Source organism: Pleurodeles waltl, chromosome 10 (genome assembly GCF_031143425.1).
Source record: "Pleurodeles waltl isolate 20211129_DDA chromosome 10, aPleWal1.hap1.20221129, whole genome shotgun sequence".
NCBI lineage: Eukaryota > Metazoa > Chordata > Amphibia > Caudata > Salamandridae > Pleurodeles > Pleurodeles waltl.
Window position 1 is genome coordinate 944,666,583 of NC_090449.1, and position 20,855 is coordinate 944,687,437.

Genomic DNA, 20,855 nt, shown 5'->3' on the forward strand with positions numbered 1-20,855 from the left:
TTTCTGAAACTAGACAAATTCTGAATTCAGCAAGGGGTCATTTGTGTAGATCCTTCAAGGTTTTCCTATAGAAAGTTACAGCAAAAATAAAAAAAATATTAAAACTGAGATGAAAAAAGAGCCATTTCTGTCCATGTTTTCTTCTATAACTTTTTTCAACTATGGCAGATTTGTTAAAGCAATATACCATTATGTCTGCTGGACTCTTCTGGTTGCAGGGATATATAGGGCTTGTAGGTTCCCAGAGCCAATAAAGCAGTGCATCTTGCCATCAGTTTTCATTGTGTACCAGGTATACAGCAATTCATTTGGTGAAATATAAAGAGTGAAAAATAGGTATCAAGGAAACCTTTGTATTTCCAAATTGGGCACAAGATAAGGTGTTGAGAAGCAGTGGTAATTTGCACATCTCTGAATTCCAGGGGCCCCATACTAACATGTGAATTACAGGGCATTTCTCAAATAGACATCTTTTTTATACACAGTGTGAGAAAGTAGCCTCTTTCTAGCAAGGTTACCCCCACTTTTGGCCTGTTTGCGAGTGTGTGTTAGTGTGTTTTTACTGTGTCACTGGGATCCTGCTAGCCAGGACCCCAGTGCTCATAGATAAAAACCTCTATGTCAGTGTGTTTTGCCTGTCTCACTTAGATCCTGCTAGCCAGGACCCCACTGCTCATAGTTTGTGGTCTAATGTATATGCCTGTGTAGTGCCTAACTGTGTCACTGAGGCTCTGCTAATCAGAACCTCAGTGCTTATGCTCTCTCTGCTTTTAAATTTGTCACTGCAGGCCAGAGACCTAATTTACCAATTTCAATTGGCATACTGGACCCCCCTTATAGGTCCCTAGTATATGGTACCTAGGTGTCCAGGGCATTGGGGTTCCAGGAGATCCATATGGGCTGCAGCATTTCTTTTTCCACCAATAGGGAGCTCAGACAAACCCTTACACAGGACTGCCATTGCAGCCTGTGTGAAATAGTGTACACACTATTTCACAGCCATTTTCACTGCACTTAAGTAATTTATAAGTCACCTATATGTCTAACCTTCACTTGCTGAAGGTAAGTGTGAGGTCACCCTTGCACTAGCAAAGGTGCCCGCACATAGTTCAGGGCCATTTCCCCAGACCTTGTGAGTGCAAGGACGCCATTAAACGTGTGCACTACATATAGGTCACTACCTATATGTAGCTTCACAATGGTAACTCTGACCATGGCCATGTAATATGTCTAAGATCATGGAATTTTCCCCCCATTCCAAATCTGGTATTGGAGAGCCAATTCCCTGCATCCTGGGGGCTCCACCATGGACCCCCTGTACTGCCAAACCAGCTCTCTGAGGATTGCACTACAGGTGCTGCCACCTCACAGGCAGGATTCTGCCCTCCTGGGGTCTGGGCAGCCCAGTCCCAGGAAGGCAGAACAAAGCATTTCCTCTGAGAGCAGGGTGTTACACCCTCTCCCTTTGGAAATAGGTGTTACAGGCTGGGGAGGTGTAGCCTCCCCCAGCCTCTGGAAATGCTTAGAAGGACACAGATGGTGCCCTCCTTGCATAAACCAGTCTACACCGGTTCAGGCGGGAAACTGGACAAAGGAAAGGGAAGTGACACTCCCCGTCCATCACCACCCCAGGGGTAGTGCCTAAAGCTCCTCCAGTGTGTCCCAGACTTCAGCCATCTTGCTTTGCAAGGTGAGGGGCACTCTGGAGGCCTCTGAGTGGCCAGTGCCAGCAGGTGACGTCAGAGACCCCTCCTGATAGGTCCATAACTGATAAGGTAGCCAATCCCCCTCTCAGGGCTATTTAGGGTCTCTCCTGTGGGTTCCCTTCAGATTCTGCTTGCAAGTTTCCTTCAGGAATCCTCTGCAACAACTTCAGACTCTCAACCTCGGATCAACAGCAGCCTGCTCCAAGAAACGCTGTAACTGCAGCAAAGTGTCTACAAGAGACACTTTTCTTCAGCAACCTCAGATCCAAGTCAGCAACTGCAACAGTTTCCAAGGTGTGCATGCTATGGGTACTCCTTGTCTTCATCCTGCACCAGAAGGACCAAAGAAATCTTCTGTAGAGTGACGGAGTCACTCCCCTGCTCCAAGCAGGCACCTTCCAAGGTGACAACCCATACCCTGGAACTCCTCTCACAGCGACGAGCATGACATCATCGACATAGACTGTCCTGAGGTCCTGCTGACGCAATTTCAGGAGGTAAGACCTTGCCTTCCCCGAGAATGACGGTACCCCTGTGTATTGTGTCTTCTTCGCCTCCTGAAGCCTCTGTGCACTCTTTGCAAAATTCCTTTGTGCACAGCCTGGCCCATGTCCTCAGCACTCCACCCTGTGACGCTCAACTCGCTGAGTTGTTCTCCGGCGGCGCGGGACCTTCTTTTGTTGTGCTGCATCAACCGCGTTTTGCACCTCCTTTGAACCCGGATTCTGCGGCTTCTGGGGGTGCTGGCTGGCATCCTGAGGGTCTCTAAAGTGCTGAGAGCCCCCTCTTCCTCCTCACACAGAGTTGAGGCCCCCATGTTCCTCCTGTGGCCATTAAGAGCTATTTTGATGAAAAACGCACTTTTGTCATAGCCAAGGCTTGTGGGTGCCTTTCAACACAAAATCTCATCTGCAACGATCTTCAATCCGTGGGACATCTTTTGCATCATGCAGGAACCTGCTGGCATCTTCCTAGGGTGCATTTCTGCAGTCTTCTACTAACCGGGGACTCTTCTTTTGCACCCTCTTCTGGGTTGGCAGGAGTCCTGTCCTTCCTGGAACTTTTTTTGACTTTTGGACTTGGTCCCCTTCTTTTGTAGGTCTTCAGGTCCAAGAATCCAGCAGTTGTTCTTTGCAGACTTGGTTGGCTGCTGCAAAATCCCAAAAACGAGGTATAGTGTGCCCTAAGGAATCTTGCAGTACTTTACTCCTGCTTTTCCGGGCTCTGGGGTGGGGTAATTTACTTACCTTTACTGTATTCTTACTCTCCCAGTGATTCTGCACACACTACACTTGTGTAGGGGGGAATTTGTGATTCAATATCCACTTTTTTAGTATATGGTTTATGTTGCCCCTGGATCTATTTTCTTCCACTGCATTCTATAGGATTTCCCTACTGTTTGCATTCTTCTATGACTATTTACTGGCCTAATTTTGGTGTCTAGTGTATATATTGTGTATAATACTTACCTCCAGAAGGAGTATTGTCTCTAAGATATTTTTGGTACTGTATCACCCAAATAAATACCTTTATTTTTGTTGACACTGAGTATTGTCTTTACTTGTGTAAAAGTACTGTGTAAGTATAGTGGTATTGCATGAGCTTTGCATGTCTCCTAGTTCAGCCTAAGCTGCTCTGCTATAGCTACCTCTATCAGCCTAAGCTGCCAGAACACTACTACTTCACTAATAAGGGATAACTGGACCTGGTATAAGGTGTAAGTACCCAAGGTACCCACTACAAACCAGGCCAGCCTCCTACACACCGTCTTACATTTAGAAGGAAAAAATGTAGAGAAAGACAAAGGGCAATAACACTTGTTCTCCTATTCTGTGTTCCCCAAGTCTCCCAATAAAAATGGTACCTCACTTGTGTGGGTAGACCTAATGCCGGCAACAGGAAACGCAACATGGACACATCCCATTTTCACATTGAAATCTGATGTGTTTTTTGGAAAGTGCCTAGCTGTGGATTGTGGCCTCTAACTCAGCCGGTACCAAGGGAAACCTACCCAAACTGTGCATTTTGAAAACTAGACACCTTTGGGAATCCAGGAGGGGGTGACTTGTAGGGCTCTTACCAGGTTATGTTACCCAGAATCCTTAGCAAACCTCAGAAATTGGCAAAAAACACTTTTTCCTCACATTTCGGTGATAGAAAGTTCTGGAATCTGAGAGGAGCCACAAGTTTCCTTCCACCCAGCATTCCCCTAAGTCTTCCAATAAAAATGGTACCTCACTTGTGTGGCTAGGCCTAGTGTCCGTGACAGGAAATGCCCCAAAACACAAGATGAACACATCACATTTTCCCTAAGAAAACTGACCTGTTTTTTGCAAAGTGCCTAGCTGTGGGTTTTGGCCTCTAGCTCATCCGGCACCTAGGAAAACCTAGCAAACCTGGATATTTATGAGAACTAGACACTTGGGGGAACCCAGGATGGGGTAACTTGTGGCGCTGTCACCAGGTTCTGTTACTTGGAATCCTTAGCAAACCTCAAAATCTGGCAAAAAAACACTTTGTCCTCACATTTCGGTGCTGCAAAGTCCTGGAATCTGAGGGGAGCCACAAACTTCTTCTACCCTACATTCCCCCACATCTCCCAATTAAAATGGTACCTCACTTGTGTGGATATGCACAAAAGGATCACTTTCCGGCTCCTCACGCACACAAAGCCCTCCACAACAAGGGACCCGAATACCTCAACCGTCGCCTCAGTTTCTACACACCCACTCGTCAACTTCGCTCCGCCAACCTCGCACTCGCCGCCGTCCTTCGCATCTGCCGCACTGCGGCAGGTGGGAAATCCTTCTCCTACCTGGCGGCCAAGACATGGAACTCCCTCACCGCCAACCTCAGGCCCACCCAGGACCACCTCGCATTCCGGAGGCAGCTCAAAACCTGGCTCTTCGAGCAGCAGTAGCCCCCCTCCCCTAGCGCCTTGAGACCCTCACAGGTGAGTAGCACGCTTTATAAATGTTTTTGAATTGATTGATTGATAGCCCTAGTGCCCGTGGCAGGAAATGCCCCAAAACATTATGTGGACACATCAAAATTATCAAATACAAAACTACCTGTTTTTGCGGCAAGGGGACATGTGTTTTTGGTCAGGGGCTCAGCAGCCATATAGGGAAACCTACCAAACCAAGACATTTCTAAAACTAGACACCTGAGGGAGTCCAGGGAGGTATGACTTGCTTAAAAAAAACTTTGTCCCCACATTTCTGGCTGGGATCACAGACACAAATTTTATACCACCCAACATTCCCCTTAGTCTCCCAATAAAAATGATACCTCACTTGTGTAGGTGGTCAGACCGCCAACGCGAATCTGTCAGTCATGAGACCGTCAGGTTTGTAATGAGGGCCTAAATGTTTCCCAATTTCATTATTTTGCCATATGATTAAAGTTTGATATGGCTTTGGAAGTGGACAATATGCTTTGTTCTTTATTTGCATCTACATTACCCCTGATACTAAAAGTCTGATGCTGAAAGAAAGTCATAAACATGCACCTACTGGCTTACAACATGGTATGTGAGTAAATTTTGATTCACAGGAATTCACACAATTTTCCAGGTGTATGCACAGAATTTCAGTCACATGTTACCTGGCATAATCGTGGAAAACCTTTATTAATTTAATTAGCACATGCAAAAATACATGTCTATCCTCCCAAAGTAAACTCTGGCCTAATATGAAATTGCTAACTTTTTTTAATGATGAAAATATGGAGCAATTCGTATCTCGCTCACCATTCAGAAGAGTTCTATTCCAGTTTCCACCATAACAATGTATTTGCTTCTCTGCTTGCTAGGAGGGCATTTCCCGCCTTGTGCCGGTGTACTCCAGTAAAAACGTATTCACGTAAACAATAAATTGCACACACAATTTTTTGTTTATGCAAATGGTATGGGTAAACTAGATTGCGCACACAAATAGATTTGGGAAGCGGACCCCGTTTGTATTCCTGCTAATAGAGTACAACGCCGTCAACTAGCAAATGTGTTAATATGATTTTGTATTGTGCATCTTTAGCGTCTACCAAGTATATAAATGTTCATAGTCTAAAAGTCTATAAATACTCTAGGAGTACCCCATGAAAACTATTTCGGACATAGATCGGTCCACATCTTTCACATTAGATTGTCACAAGCAATCCGACTTTAGCGCGTCACACAAATATCTACTCGAAATTTCAAATACAGCCTCATACATCAGGTTTTAAATACCAGGAGCATGACTCAACCGGTCTTACCTCTTTCTTTTTCCTTTCCTCTTCTTTCCTTTTCTTCTCCTCTCTTATTTGAGCAAGGCGTTGCTTTTTTCGCTCAAGTTCAGCTTTAAGGTCACTTTTATCAGTCGACATTGTAGCTTCCTATAAAAAATAACAGTAGGAGTTATTATTGTAGGAACTATTATAGGTGAATATTAGTAGAATATGGAACACTATTCGTGCTGATTTTCGTGAGTTGTAATTCCACTGATTTTACCGGTCATATGCGTTTCTCTTTTTGCCCGGCATGTAACATTTTAAACACATTTTCTATTATTGTTAATAAACTTCAGAAAGAAGAAAACTACATTTCGTAATAAAAATAGTTTGGTGCCTGATACATGTTTAACCATAGCTTAATATGAATGTTCTACATATTAAATAAGCCTGTGCATTGACCAAAAACGAAAGAGTATAAATGTTTTTTTAAACCAGACACAAAACCGGAGGTCGTTATGGAGCAAAAAATTAACGCGTGCCTATTCGAATAAAAAAAAAATTAGATTTAACGTGGCTAGCAGCTGTTAAACAACTTTATTGTAATAATAATATCGAAAATATACTTTCTGCTGCAGGAAAACATGACTGCCATTTAAAACAAATTCATTGTTTCATAACAGCGGTACTTTTGCTAATACTAAAGCATCTCATCGAAGACTAACCACACACTTTTACATTTCTCTTCAGTACTCTTTCTGAAGTAAATGTTCTCCTTCTATGAGAATATTGACATGTCCTGACTCAAATGATTCACCTACGGAAGGTACATGTTACCCAAATCCAGAGAATCTGCTTTTTGGCTAGAATCAATGTCCGAAGAGGAAATGCATTTTGGCCAACAATAACATGTGAAAACCACCAACGACATTCAACAAGGATGGTTTTGGATATAAAATGCCTTAAATGTTGTGAGAAGCACTGGATGAAACACGTCACAGGTAAAAGGAATTGCCCTGAGATAATCCCATAACATGTGCCTTAGCATATCCCAGTAACTTTACCTGCCCAACAAATACTAGAGAAGCCTCACAACAAGTTTCCAATCCGAATAAGTATAAAAAGTATAAAATGACCTATGTTGTGTGATTCTTAAGTTAAGGTCTCCCTCTTTAACAGTGTTCCTCATACAACACTCATATTACACTATTATGTCTCAGCATCACTGTGAAATTTAACTCATCAAAAGAGGCATATCATATGAGCAGAAATATTTATTAAAATCTGTGAAGCCAGCATCTGTGAGGAAAAGGGAAAAATCTGCAGACTCTACAGCGATATATTTAACCTTCTACATGAAATGGTTCTGTTACTTCTTTTCCTATTTCGAGCAATTTGAAGTGGCTGCGTGGTAGAGTGACAATTATGTAAACACTATACAAAAAAGGCAATTAAATAAATACATTTTAATGCATGTAAAAAGTAAAAGACCCGTCTGTTGCTTACTGATATAATGTTGTTAAATGACCATTGAAAATATTATGGGCCTGATTTCGAGTTTGGCAGATGGGGTTACTTCACCAGAAACCTGACTGATATCCTGTCTGCTGTGTTACGATTTCATTGTATCCTATCGGAATCGGAATACAGCGGACGGGATATCTGTCATGCTTGTAATGGAGTAACCAATCCGCCAAACTTTAAACCAAACCTTATGTTTGATTTAGAAGGTTTTTCTTGCTTTAAATTACCAGCTTAAAGGCTTTCAATCTTTGTTCCCATCAAGATGACACTCAGTAAGATTCCTGAGGACTTTAAGTTACTTGGATCCAAGGCAACTGTCTTTCTTTGCATTTTGCTTTTCTCACTCTTGAAAGGATTGCTTTCCTTTTTCTTCTTTTTTAGTGGTAAAATGAACAAAAATAAATCTGAAAAAATATGCTTGTCATGACAAACTAATATACAAATGAAAAGAGTAAAACAGTAAAGACATAGGAACAAAAAGAAACTACAGCAAAGACCAGAGAGACAACTGTGGAAGATGGCTAAACATCAGAACATACTAATTATAGAATAAATACCTTCATTGAAAAACATTGACACTAAAATTATGAGCATAGAAGAAAGGCAACAAGGTTATACACCAGAGTGGTTATAAACTACATCCAACTATAGAGGTTATTAAATTAGTAGAATTGTAATTCTAATAAACCATCTAAACCAAGGAAATAAAACTGTCCTATAGAGGAGTTCAATTTATATAAATGTAGACTCTAATACAATTGTTTCCAGTTTCTATGCAGAGGGTCTCACATCAGGCTCCAATCCATAACATGTATTTGGTCACACATCTGATTTAACTCACAAGGAATGCCACAAGATCAACTTACCTCTTACCATACTATATCTACCCTTTGTGTGACTTATTTAACCCCAAGCATAATAAATGGCAAATACCAGCACCAAAAAAATATGCCAAGCCAGATGAAAGACCCATCTCTCCTGCACTGGGCAGTAGAAGATCATCTGTTCGGAAAGATCTCGCCAAAGCCCTCAATTCTAACACCAAAAGACCAGAAACATGATCTCCTCTATCCAATTAAATAAGATAGGGATTCATAGCTGGCTGCAGGCACAGCATACGTTAAATCACTCAAACTATTCATCATATCCACCAAGCTACACATAATTGAAGATGAGTTTTATAACATGGAATAGAAGAAAATTAAAATGAAAAATGATATGTAAATCAGTAGACAAAAGGCTTCCAAAACAGCACAGAGAAACTAGAAATTCAGTTCCTATAATTTCTAACTTCAGAAAGTATGTGAAATCTTGGAATGAGGAGAAGGAGGAATAACTTAATACTATATAGCATACAGCAAGGAAAGCGAAAACCAAGGTCATAGCCTTCCTAACAAATGTTCGGCCTCAGTAGCTAGACCTCCAAACTGATGAATTTGTATCCACTCAACAAGCCACCATCTGTGTCCTCAGGCAAACTGCCTGCGGCACCAACACTGTCATACTGCACTTCTTAGAACACACACAAGCCAATATGATACTAAAAGCAGCAACAAATAAATGAATTTTAAAGTGGGTGAGAAACTAGCTGTATATCAGCCATGACTAAGCCAAAATAACAGGAAAGAAGAAGAATAGATGTTATGAGTAGGGACCCATCCTTAAACATCACTACATTAAATTTGGAATCCATACCAACTGCTGAAATAGAATGAAAACATCTATGTAGCAGAACCTTTGCCTTCCAGACTTCCCCAAAAAATCAAAATCAACAAGACCAAGCAATATAAAACACCACCCTTGAGGTATCAAACCAAATGTTATGCTCTCTGATTGTGCCCTAGTACTTACAGAACTTAAACCTTTGCCCTACATATCTCTTAACACAGAGATATCTTAGAAGCTTTGAAAAAAACGCTGTCCTTGTAGAAGAATGCATTCTACTGTATACACTATTTGCTTAGGAGTACCTCTCTTACATATGTTTAATAAAAAGTCAATACAATCAACAGGAAGAAGGATTACTCATCTTCTCATATTTGAGTGGCAAACCAAGCACACCAGTGCCACAATAAATCAAAGAAGGGAACAGCAATCAGTAACTTAAAAATGGTGACTAATAAAATGCATTGAGCATTTTCAGTAAAAACAAGCACTTCCAAAGCCAATAGGCCTTTTTTGTTAAAAGAAGTGCTTAGTAATAGGTGTGTGACCCAGTGTGATGTCCCCAGCTGCCACAGAAATAAAAAATCGTAATGAAGTGACAACTTGGGCTTCAATAATTTAGAAACCGAACAGGAACCCTTTGCCAAACAGACTGCATTAGTAGTTTTTAGGTGTACACTCAAAGACGAATGTGAAATTAAAAACACAAACATTGCACTGTAGATACCCTTGACAAAAGAGCAGCATTTCATTAGCATCCAGCCTACTTTGTGAAAAATGTGTAAATCCAACATTATGTGATGACAGCAAAGTAAACAAATGCATGTGCATGGGTAATCACTGAACAGAACTGTGACTTTATGACAGGCCAGGGGGTTCAAACAGCAAGCATTTCCTAAACAAAACAGCCATAAATTAGAAATCATCCTGTCAATAAAGTGAAAAAAAATACACGAAAGACAAACAGAAATGTTCTCATACATTGTGATTCGCTGTCCCCAGATCAAGGAGATGCTAAACAGGTTGAAAGCGGTTTTATAAGCAACTTGTGACATCTGTAAGATACCATTCTAACTCAGAGTATATTAAACTTTAACACTGGCTTATCTTATCTGAGCTATGAGAAAACAGAACCACAATATAGAAGATCTTTTCTGTTTGTCTAGCTTGAACTCTTAAAATAATTACAATATAAAAAAGTAAAAACATGAAAGAAAACACGTTAAATACACAGAGCTGATTTTCTAGTTGATTCTTTTGTAGGAGTTATCCAAGAGGCAGTTCCAGCTTGTAATTCAGGGGTGGTTGTGTCAGAAGGGTTTGTCACAATTACAAAAACTCATTCAATTCTTTGGGCAGGATAATGGGAGAATGGATGCAGGTATTTTACACTGGGCTTCAAACCTACATATGAATAGGCCTAACTTGGGTCAATCATTTTACCACTGTGGCAGGCAACTCATTGAAACATGGTGTGCCTAGGAAAAGTGAGATCAAAGTATTCTGTGTGAACATATGTATTACACATTTTAAAGTACTTATATAGTTACCTTTAACTGTTTCTAATACATACGTTTCCCACAGACGTTTTATTTTAAATGTGTTACTTTGACTTACATATTCCTTTGAATAAAAAATATATTTAAGTCTGTGCATTACCACACAAGGAAATGAAAAAGATGGGATCTGATACTGATATTTAGGAATGATAGACAAAAACAGAGCTTAACACAGGCCTTGGCATCCCCTTTGGTACAGAGTGGTAGGCCCAACCCTTCAGGGGACCTGCAATCATCTTAAGGCCAATTAATATTTGTGACATATGGGAAACTCAGGGGCACCTCACCACATTCTGTGGTTGTAGGAGGGGGCATGATTTTACGTTATGGCACAGGCACCAGGGTCAAATACTATCTTTTTTGTTGAGTCTCTCCACCCAATTGTGCAAAAATAGTAGATTCTCTCCCACTCCCCAATAAAAACCTAATATAATACATTATAATGGATGGTTGTCAAATGTATTTAGATCTTCCAAGATGCTCCTCTTTTCAAATGTTAGAATTTTGAAGGTGGAAAGTGGGATGTTCTTTTTTCCAAATGTTAAAATCGTGAAGGTAGAAAGTGGCAGACAGGATGGTTAGCATCTTGAAACATAAGTAGAAAGAGGGTGTTGGACACTGGTGGAGAAATCACTCAGTCATGTAGCACCTTTTCCAGCCGGGGTACCCGCCAATAACTATGCCACATGTGAAGCTATGCATTACACATCTTTATTCGTCTGCCTGTAAATGCAAACTCAACATTCTAAACCTACATTCACTTCACCACTCTCTAACACTTATGTCACAGTTCTAAAGAATCGACCAAGAGCCAAAAGAGTTTGGTCATTCATAACTCACACAACACAAGGGTGGTCATTATGACATTGGCGGTCAGCTGACTGCCCCAATGGCGATGGCGGTAGTACCGTCGCCAGGCTGGCGGTGAAGACCACCAAATTATGACCATGGTTTTGATCCCTCCCATAGGTAGCTAATGTACCACTCAAACTGCCAGCGCGGTCCGTCCACTGACCACGGCTGTAGGCACCTTCAGGCTGGCAGAAGTAAACGCTCCGCCCACTATATTATGACATAGTGGACCTCCAGGATTTCCAGGGCGGGAGGGGAGAGTGACACACACACACACAAAACACACCATACACACCATACACACCATACACACCATTCACACATACCACACACTGAGAACTATCTGCAGAGCAATTCAACAACATAACCCAGACGCAAAGAAAGCCAGGACACATACCTCTCTTACGTCCAGGAGGGGGAGGGAGGAAGAGGTCAAGGCAGGAAAGGAAAAGTTTCTTAAGACCAATGTGGAAGGAGGTTGGGAGTGGAGGTAGAGGGAGTGGTTGTAGGAGGAGTAGGTGTGCTGGACTTGGGTGCAGGTGCATAGACAGTGAGGGTGTGTGAGGTGGATGGCTGTTCATTGTCTGAGTGGGAGCGTTTATGTGTAACTGGAGGGAGGCAGACAGGGTGGGAGAGGACAAACAGGATGTGTGTATGTATGTTGTGGTGGTGTCTGAAAATGAGGTGGGTGTGCTACATGAGGTTGCGATGGTGGCGGTGACTGCGCATGTGGTGTGTAGGGTGCTTGTCTGCGTGTCTGTTGTTGTGGTGACTGTCGGCAAGGCTGTACAGGTATCAGGATCTGGGACTGATGATGCCGTGCATGCTGGTGTGAGTGTTGATGTGACTGTGAGGGAGGAGGCAGAGGGAAGACAGTGGAGGCAGTAGCTGTTGTATGTGCATCTGTGTGTTGGTTGTGTGTGTGCTTGTGGAGCGAAGTGTGCTGCCTGTGTTTTTCTGTGTGAGTCCTGCCTGTTTTCGGTGCATGCTTGTCAGATTGTGTGCGTGGAATGGGTTGGGGGAGAAGGCTTTGGGACTGGGAACAGGTAGTTGGAGGGGGGACAGAAGAACCAGGGACACTGACTGCCGTCAAAGAGGAGGCCAGAGCATGAAACGATCTCTTTAGGGCAGCCAATCCACAGGGAATGCCCTCCGGGTAGGCATTGCACTGCTGCATCTGGGATGCCAGCCACTGCATGGCATTCACTATGGTTGACTGGGGCAGGGCCTGGGGGAAGAAGACACCCACCCTCCTGGGTGAGGGGGCATGGGCAACTGGGTGAGGGGCTACTGAGAGGGCAGTGCTATTACGGGGGTGGCGGGAGATCTTGTAGCTGGGGTGGTACCAGAAGCGTCTGCCACCACCAGGGAACTTCCATCGAAGGAGGAATCTGAGTTGGATTTCGTTGCTCCTTTGGTGCTCCCCTCGCCCTCCAACCCACTGGTCCCCTCAGAGTGGTGGACTCTGCCTCCTGGGTCCTGTGGGCTGCAGCTCCCCCACTCGCCGGTGCCCCTGCTCCCTCACCAGATGATGCTAATGCACATAAGGACAGGATGAGAAAAGGAGAGAGAGTGGGGGAGAAAGAAAGGGAGCACAGGGTCAATCACAGCACCAACAGCACATATGGCATACACATCACAATCACTCACTGGGACTAACACTGTGCAGTATGGACCATAATGACAAACTATTACCTGGGTACAACTGCAGTGAAAAACCCAAACACTACCATCTGCACACCTACTGGGACTCACTAAGCTATGTCTGCCATGGCATACTAGCTACTTAACAATACCAAATATACATACCTTCCTACATTGCTAAGAAGGACCACACCGGAATAGCAAAACCGGCATATTGGGGCATACACTGACTAGAACCTTGCACCCAAACCACATGGCAGGCAACCAAAATTCAAAATACAGCACAGTCTGTACTCACCTCCTTGTTGCTGCTGTGCTTCCCTCATGTGCCCCTCCAATTCAGGATTGGCCACCACCAGGATTCGGGCCATTGGGTGGGGGAGGGGGCAGGCTCTGACCAGCACCCCTCCCTTGTTGGGAGGTTGTCCCCAGATGGGCCTCCGTGGTCTTCCAGGCCCAGCGTCTCGGGTCCTCCCACCGTTTCCTACAGTGGGTGCTCTGTCAGCTATGGACCCCCAGGGTCTGCACGTCCTTGGCGATGGCACGCTACAACCCTTTCTTTTAATGGGTGTTGACCTGCAGAAGAGACACAGGCAGTAGGACACCATGAACTCAACAATCCATTCTGTAACACAAATGGCTTACACACTACATATGACCCACATTAAGCACACACATGACCCGTACCTCTGCATACACATAGCATGCAGTCAACACCCCCAAATGACACACTGCCAGCACACACATACATCTCCATGCAGCCATGTTGCATCCAACGTACCCATGATGTACTCACCTGTTGGTCTGGAGGCCCATACAACTGCTCATACAGGGGTAGGACCCCATCCACAAGCTTTTCCAACTCCTCGGATGTGAAGGCTGGGGCCGTTTCCCCTGTAGCATGGGCCATCACAGGTTCCACACACAGAACACAGCAGCACATGCAGTGAAGATGTTGAGCTGTAGAGAGTCAGGAATCAAGTGAAGTGGTAGAGAGAAAATGGGGGTCACGTCCACAGCAGTGAACATCGTCACCACTGGTGTTGACCATCATTGGGTCCTCTACTCCATAGAGCTCCATGTTAGCCAATGAGGAGTTGCACGGTGGTGCAGACCGCCTTCTGCCATTACACCAAACGCCGGCAGAGTGAGGTCACTTCCACCTGTCCCTGCATACAGGACAGGCGGTTGTCATTTCCTTATGCTAGTACTTATGTTGGACAAATTTATGTGTGTTACAGGTATCGATTGTACACATCAAGACTCTTCCAGTCTTCTACATACATACATACTCTGTGTACTGTGATATTGTGTGTCCATACTTCCTGTAGTCATGCACATCTCAAGTTGGCTCACTTAGATACCAACCACTGCGGAGGAGGAGGAGGTGGCAAGCACCCGTATACAGACTCTTAGTGGACTTGGCTACACTGGAGGAACAGCACATCATACTCACCTATTGTCTGGACAGGGCCGCAATTACTGAGCTGTGTCAACAATTGGAGCCAGATCTGATTCCTGCTATACGTAGCACTACAGCAATTCCCCCTGTAGTACAGGTACTGTCAGTGCTCCACTTCCTGGCAAGTGGTTCATTCCAGGTGATAGTGGGCCTGGCTGCAGGAATGTCACAGCCAATGTTTTTGATTGTGCCTTTATGTTTATACTGTCTTGCTCAAACACATGTGCAGCTACATCTCTCATTCCCTCAGAGTGAAAATATTCCCACTGTGAAGGCTGGATTCTATGCAATGGGACACATACCACATGTGATTGGGGCCATTATTGCCTTGGTCACTCCCAGGGCAAATGAGCAGGTCTACAGGAATAGGAAGAGTTACCACTCTCTAAATGTCCAGATGGTGTGTCTTGCAGATCAATACATCTCCCACGTCACTGCCAAGTTTCCTGGATCTGTGCATGATGCCTATGTATTGAGGAATTTCAGGATCCCACAGGTGATGGCATGACTACAGAGGCACAGAGTGTGGCTCATAGGTGAGCTTTAGTCTTCACACAGTGAATGTCAGTGTAGCTAACTGGAGTTGTACTCCATACCATTGCACATGAGTTATGCATGTTCCTCACTACTTCCGGGTGACTCCAGGTACCCAATCCTGTCCTGGCTGTTGACCCCTTTGAGGAATCCGAGAACAAGGCAGAAAATCGGTAAAAGGAAGGACATTGCTGTACCAGGGGAGTTATAGGACGCACATTCGGTCTACTGAAAGCCATGTTCCGGATCCCTATGCTACGCCCCTAAGAAGGTCTGCCAGATAGTGGTGGCTTGCTGCACAATTTGGCCCTCAGACACCATGTGCCCTACCTCCAGGAGGACACCGAAGACAGTGATGAGGAGGAGGAGAAGGAGGATGTGGACAACAGGACACATCTGATACAACAGTACTTCCAATGACACTCAGTTAAGACTGTAAATCTGTTCATGTCTCCATTTCTGTGAAGTGCTGTGTGCCAGCTGTGTTGTGCCAATCACTAGCTTTTCATTTCAATTGAGTGTCACTTATGCCTTCCCTTTTTGCAGATGAAGGTGTGGTCATACCTGTGTACTGATGTGATAACTACAGACTTCTTAAACACATTTTTTGGATGGATTCACACCTTACAGGACATTTGCACAGGATAATAGAGTCCAATACATTGCAATTTTCTGTATGATAAAGCACAAAAACTCCAGTTGTGTTCAAGGGTGTTTATTGAAGTGACGAAAAGGAAGGTATAGTACAATCGAGTGGGATGATGGTGGTCAAAAACCAAAGTGTAAAGGCCCAGTTGGTTTGTAGCACAGGTCCGGTGCCCATGGGGCCATAGGAAAAGGAGCAATGGTAGTCCAAAGTGAACAAGATGACTCCGTGACATTCTGGAAGGGCTCATATCCTGGCGGTGGTCTAGGCAACAGTCTCTGGTGTCTGTCTGGGTCACAGGAAACGTTTGCGGGGTGGTTCACCTTCTGCAGGGGGAGGGATGCTGTTGTCCTGTGGGTGGTGTTGCAGGTCCTCCTGTCCACTTGCTGCAGCAGATGTTGATGGCTGGTGAGTGGACTGGCTAGTGGAAGTGGGCCGCTGATGTGCTCAGTTCTCCCGCATGATGTTAGCCATGTCACACAGCACCCCTACAATGGAGGCCATGTTGGCATTTAGGCCCTGCAACTGCTGCATGACCTTCTGGTGGTGTACCCCACGCAGTCACTGGTTGTCCTGCATGATGGTGATCAACTGTCCCATCCTGTCCTGGGATTATTTGGTATGCCCCCAGGACAAGTGAGAGTGCCTCCTGCGCAGTCAGTTCCCTGTCCTGGCCTCCCCTTGATGCACAGCTGACCTCTCGCTGTCCCTGGCCCCCTGTGCCTGTGTCCCCTGAACGGTGTGCCCAGTTCCACTTACACCAGGACCTTCACCGTCTTGCCTGTGCGGTGTCGACACGGGTCCCTGTACAGGTGGGCACACTATTGATCGATGTGTCCTGGGGACAGGGGTTTGGAGATGCTCGGTGGCTTCTGTGGTGTTGGAGTTGGAGGAGGAAGCCCTGTGGTGGACTGACTGTGGGATGTGGAAGCCGACTGACCTGTGGTCCCAGATGGGCCAGGGAGTTCATCCAGTTCAGGACATCCAGAGTTGCTGTCTTCACTGAGAGCATCTTCTGGTGGAGGACTGGGTTGCCGTGGAACCTGCTCGCCGCCGACATTGGCTGGGGCACCTGTGGAGATATAAGTGATTTGCTATAGTCATTGTCCTTCACACATACTGCATTTCTGTCTTCACTAGGGTTTGGTGTTGTCCTCCCACCTTTGGTGGTGTATGGTGATGGATTGTGGGATTGGTAGTTCTACATGCTGTCCATGCATTGCTGTTGTGTGTGCATGCAGAGCTGGGAGGGTGTGCTTGCAGTGGGTAGAGCATGCAGGGGTACACAATTTAGTGTGGTCATTGGGGTGGAGCACTGTATGGGATGGAGTGGGGTGGAAGGAGTCAGGGTGAGGGGGTGACATTCCTTGCATGTATTGGTGGAGGTAGGTTAGTAATGGTGACTTACCAGTGTCCAGCCCTCCAGTGACTCCAGTGAGGCCCTCAGGAGGGATCCACCACCAGTCCTAATGATGGCGACCTGGTGCCTTGATGCAATGAAATGCACCTTCCCCGTAGGTCGTTCCACCTCTTTCAAATGTCATCCATTGTGCGTGGATTTTGTCCCACGGAGTTGACCCTGTCCATGATTCTCTGCCATAACTCCATCTTCCTGGCAATGGAGATCTGCTGTACCAGTGCACCAAACAGCTATGACTCTTCCCTGATGATTTCTTCCACCATCATCCGCAACTCATCAGTGAAACGGGGGTGCTTTTGTGGGGGCATGCCTATTGTGTGTTGTGTGTGTTGTGCAGAGGGTGTTCGGTGCTGACTGTGTGTGAGCAGTTTTCTTAGGGTTTGGCCTGGCAAGGTATAGCAGTCTTTTCCTGTTTGCAACAGATTGTGGGCTATGTGGGGGGGGTGTTTTATCATGCTGTTGGTGGGTGTGTAGGGTGTGTGTACATGTCAGGTGTGGGTTTTTTGATCTGGCCAATGTTCGCTTCAAGTGGTGTTGGGAGCCCCACCACAGCAGTGCCGCCAATGGCTGACCGCCGTTGAATGTCCGCTGTGGTGATTCGTGGGTCATAACTTGGAGGGCGGTATATTGCTGGCATGGCGGGGAGGGTGGTGGGTCCGACAGTTTTTCGCCTTTGTTGGGTATGGCGGACTTGTGGTTTCTGTCGGTTTTGCGTTTGTGTGTCATAATCTGGCAGGTGGAATACCGCTTCCTCATCGGTCTTAGTAAAAGACCGCCAATGTCATAATGAGAGTCCATATCTCCCCTCTGTTAAATAAAAAAAATACATTTTTTTCACAAATATATATATACAATCATAGTTCTTCAATGAGCCTTTGGGTCACTCTGATTACTTGTCCTGATCTTGTCTCCGGAAACTGGGAACTGGCAATAGAAGTGTCCATGATCTGCATTGGTGATGTAGGAGCAACAGCACTCAGGACTTTGTTGCTTGTCCTTTCAGAAACAATCTCTACGGTGACATCAGCATCTGACGAGTGGTGAACTACATGTCAGAAATGCAAGGAATCTTGCGTAATGGACTTTCCAGGATGTAGGCAATCACCAGGTGTCCTTTACTGGTCATGTCATGGAATGGTTCAGCATTGAATGGAGCATCAGACTTACATTTTCTCAACTAATGAACAAGCACTCAATCTCATCTTGTGAAAACAACATCTTTTGCTTGTTGTCTCTTGTCTGCATAGGCCTTCATTTTGTTTTCACAAATCAAGTCTTTGATATGGGTTTCTTCCTCAGTACTTGATCTTTTATTGGTTCATTGAGGTAACTTGGTTGTCAAGGCTCTCTCAAACATCAAAGTTGCAGGACTTTCACTTATGGTTGCATGAGGTGTCGAACTGTAAGCTCGCAGGGTAGAGTTCAGAACAGTCTCATAGTTGAGGTTTTCTAATTCAGCTTTCTTCAATGTACTCATGAAACTTTCGACAATGCCACTAGCCTATGGCCAGAGAGATGTGCTCTACTAATGTTTCACTTTAAGATGACTGAGAAAATCTTTGAATTCTAGACTGTTGAAAGATGGGCCATAGTCAGATTTTAAGATCGCAAGAACACCCCATGTCGCAAAGATGCTGCCTAATCGCCTGATGGCTCGTTCTTGAGTGATAAATGAGAGATCTTCTATCAATGGAAAACGGGTATTCATCAATAATCAGGTGATGTTCATTGTGAAGAGGACCAGAAAAGCCTTCAAGTCTTTACCGTACATGCTTTGGCAACTCTGACATACTTATGGTGTATTGAGTAGTTTTCGATCATAGGCAGTTGCGTAGATGACAAGCCTTCAACTCTCTTTCAACTCTTTAATTGAGATGACAAAACCAGACTCGGTCTTGGAAAGCTCACTTTGTGGCAATGATTCCACAATGTCCTTCATGGGCCACTTTAATTATCTGTAGTCATAGCCTCTCCTGAACAACACTTCTCAAACCCATCAGGATAATGCCTTCTTGAATCACAGAAAGTTAATCTTTGACATTTTTAAACTTCTTGTATTCACAGTCAATGGCAAGTGGTTGCATGTACTGGTTCCAAGACTGAAGTGTAATAAGGTTTTTCAGTTTTAACATGTCACTATCTTGACTTAAGGCAGTGACACTTTGCTCCAATGAAAAGTCTGCTGGTGTGTTTGATATCACAATGAAATGTATGTAGGCTTCAGCTGTCTTGGGAGGGGTACCATGGCATCATGTAGGCACTCTTGAGAAGTAGTCAGCAGTGTTTCCATCTTTCTTGGATGGTGCACAATTGTGTAGTTGTATTCTTGTAATTGTAGATCCCAATACTCAATGTGAGGAGGCATCTTGTCATTTGGATTGTCAGAAATGGTCAACAATGCTTGATGATCTGTCAAAAGCGTAAATGTCTTTCTGTATAACAACACATGGAAATGTTTACAAGTCCACACTACTGCTTAACTTTCTTTCTAAGGTTGTGAATAAAAGCATGTTCAGTTTTGGACGAACTTTTGCATGCATATGTCACAATATGTCTTCCAGCATGTGGGTGTCTGCTGTGCTAGGATTGCTCCTAACCCAATTGGGCAAGCGTCAACAACAACTTCTGTATGAAGCTTTGGATCAAATTATGCCATTTCAATAGCGTTCTTGATAGCTTGTTTGATTCTCTTAAAGCTTTCCTCGCATTCAAGTGTCCAATGAAGTGAAGAAAATCTTTGTCAAGTCTCCCAGTGAAGGTCTCACAGTGGCAAAATCGTGTATGTATCTGGGGCAGTAACTGGCCATACCAAGGAATAAACATAATATGGAAACATCTTGTGGGGGACTGGCAGTTGACAACGGTTGCACTTTAGCTGGATCTGGTGTCATACCCTCATCAGAAAAAATATGGCCAAAGAACTTTAGCTGTGTCTTATTGAATTCACATTTCTCAGCATTCAAAGTTAAACCTGCATCAACTAGTAATAGACACACTTGCTTGAGAGCTATATCATGCTCCTTTTGTGTAGCTCCTGAAACTAATACATCACTATAGCTGAAAGCATTCATGACAGGTTGTACAATACGTTGAATGACATCTTGCAAAATCTCTGCAGCTGATGACATACCCAAACTTAGGGCCTCATTACAACCCTGGCGGTCACCGACCGTCAGGGTTAAAGTGGCGTTTGTACCGCCAACAGGCTGCCGGTACGAGTTGCCATATTATGACGCCGCAGGGCAGCGCTGCTTGCAGTGCTGCCCTGGGTAATGTTGACTCCCCTTACCGTCAGCCTGTTCATGGCGGTAGACACCGCCATGAAAAGGCTGGCGGTAAGGGGAGTCGCGGGGTCCCTGGGGGCCCCTGCAATGCCCGTGCACTGGGAATGGGCAGTGCAGGGGCCGCCAGGCACCGCCCCGTTACCGTTTCTCACTGTCTGCCTGGCAGACAGTGAAAAGCGCAATGGGTGCTGCTGCACCCGCCGCACCGCCACATTACCGCCGGATCCATTAGGAGCCGGCTGCAATGTTACGGCCGGAATCCCCGCTGGGCCAGAGAGAGTTTCCGCCCACCGGCCCAGCGGGGAGATCAAATGGGTCTGGTGGGTTTCCGGCCGCATGGGCGGCCAACT

The 20,855-nt window shown here is 44.8% G+C and overlaps 1 protein-coding gene across 4 annotated transcripts in view; it reads right to left on the bottom strand.

The window, feature by feature from the left end:
• The window catches only part of DYNC1I1 (dynein cytoplasmic 1 intermediate chain 1), a 1,447,115-nt gene that overhangs the window by 1,284,622 nt on the left and 141,638 nt on the right, over nucleotides 1–20,855 (bottom strand). For all 4 annotated transcript variants that reach the window (XM_069211741.1, XM_069211739.1, XM_069211740.1 and 1 more), the window contains one exon: nucleotides 5,961–6,080. In XM_069211741.1, coding sequence (XP_069067842.1) covers nucleotides 5,961–6,071 — 111 coding nt within the window. In that variant the 5' untranslated portion in view covers nucleotides 6,072–6,080. The remainder of the gene's footprint in view (nucleotides 1–5,960; nucleotides 6,081–20,855) is intronic.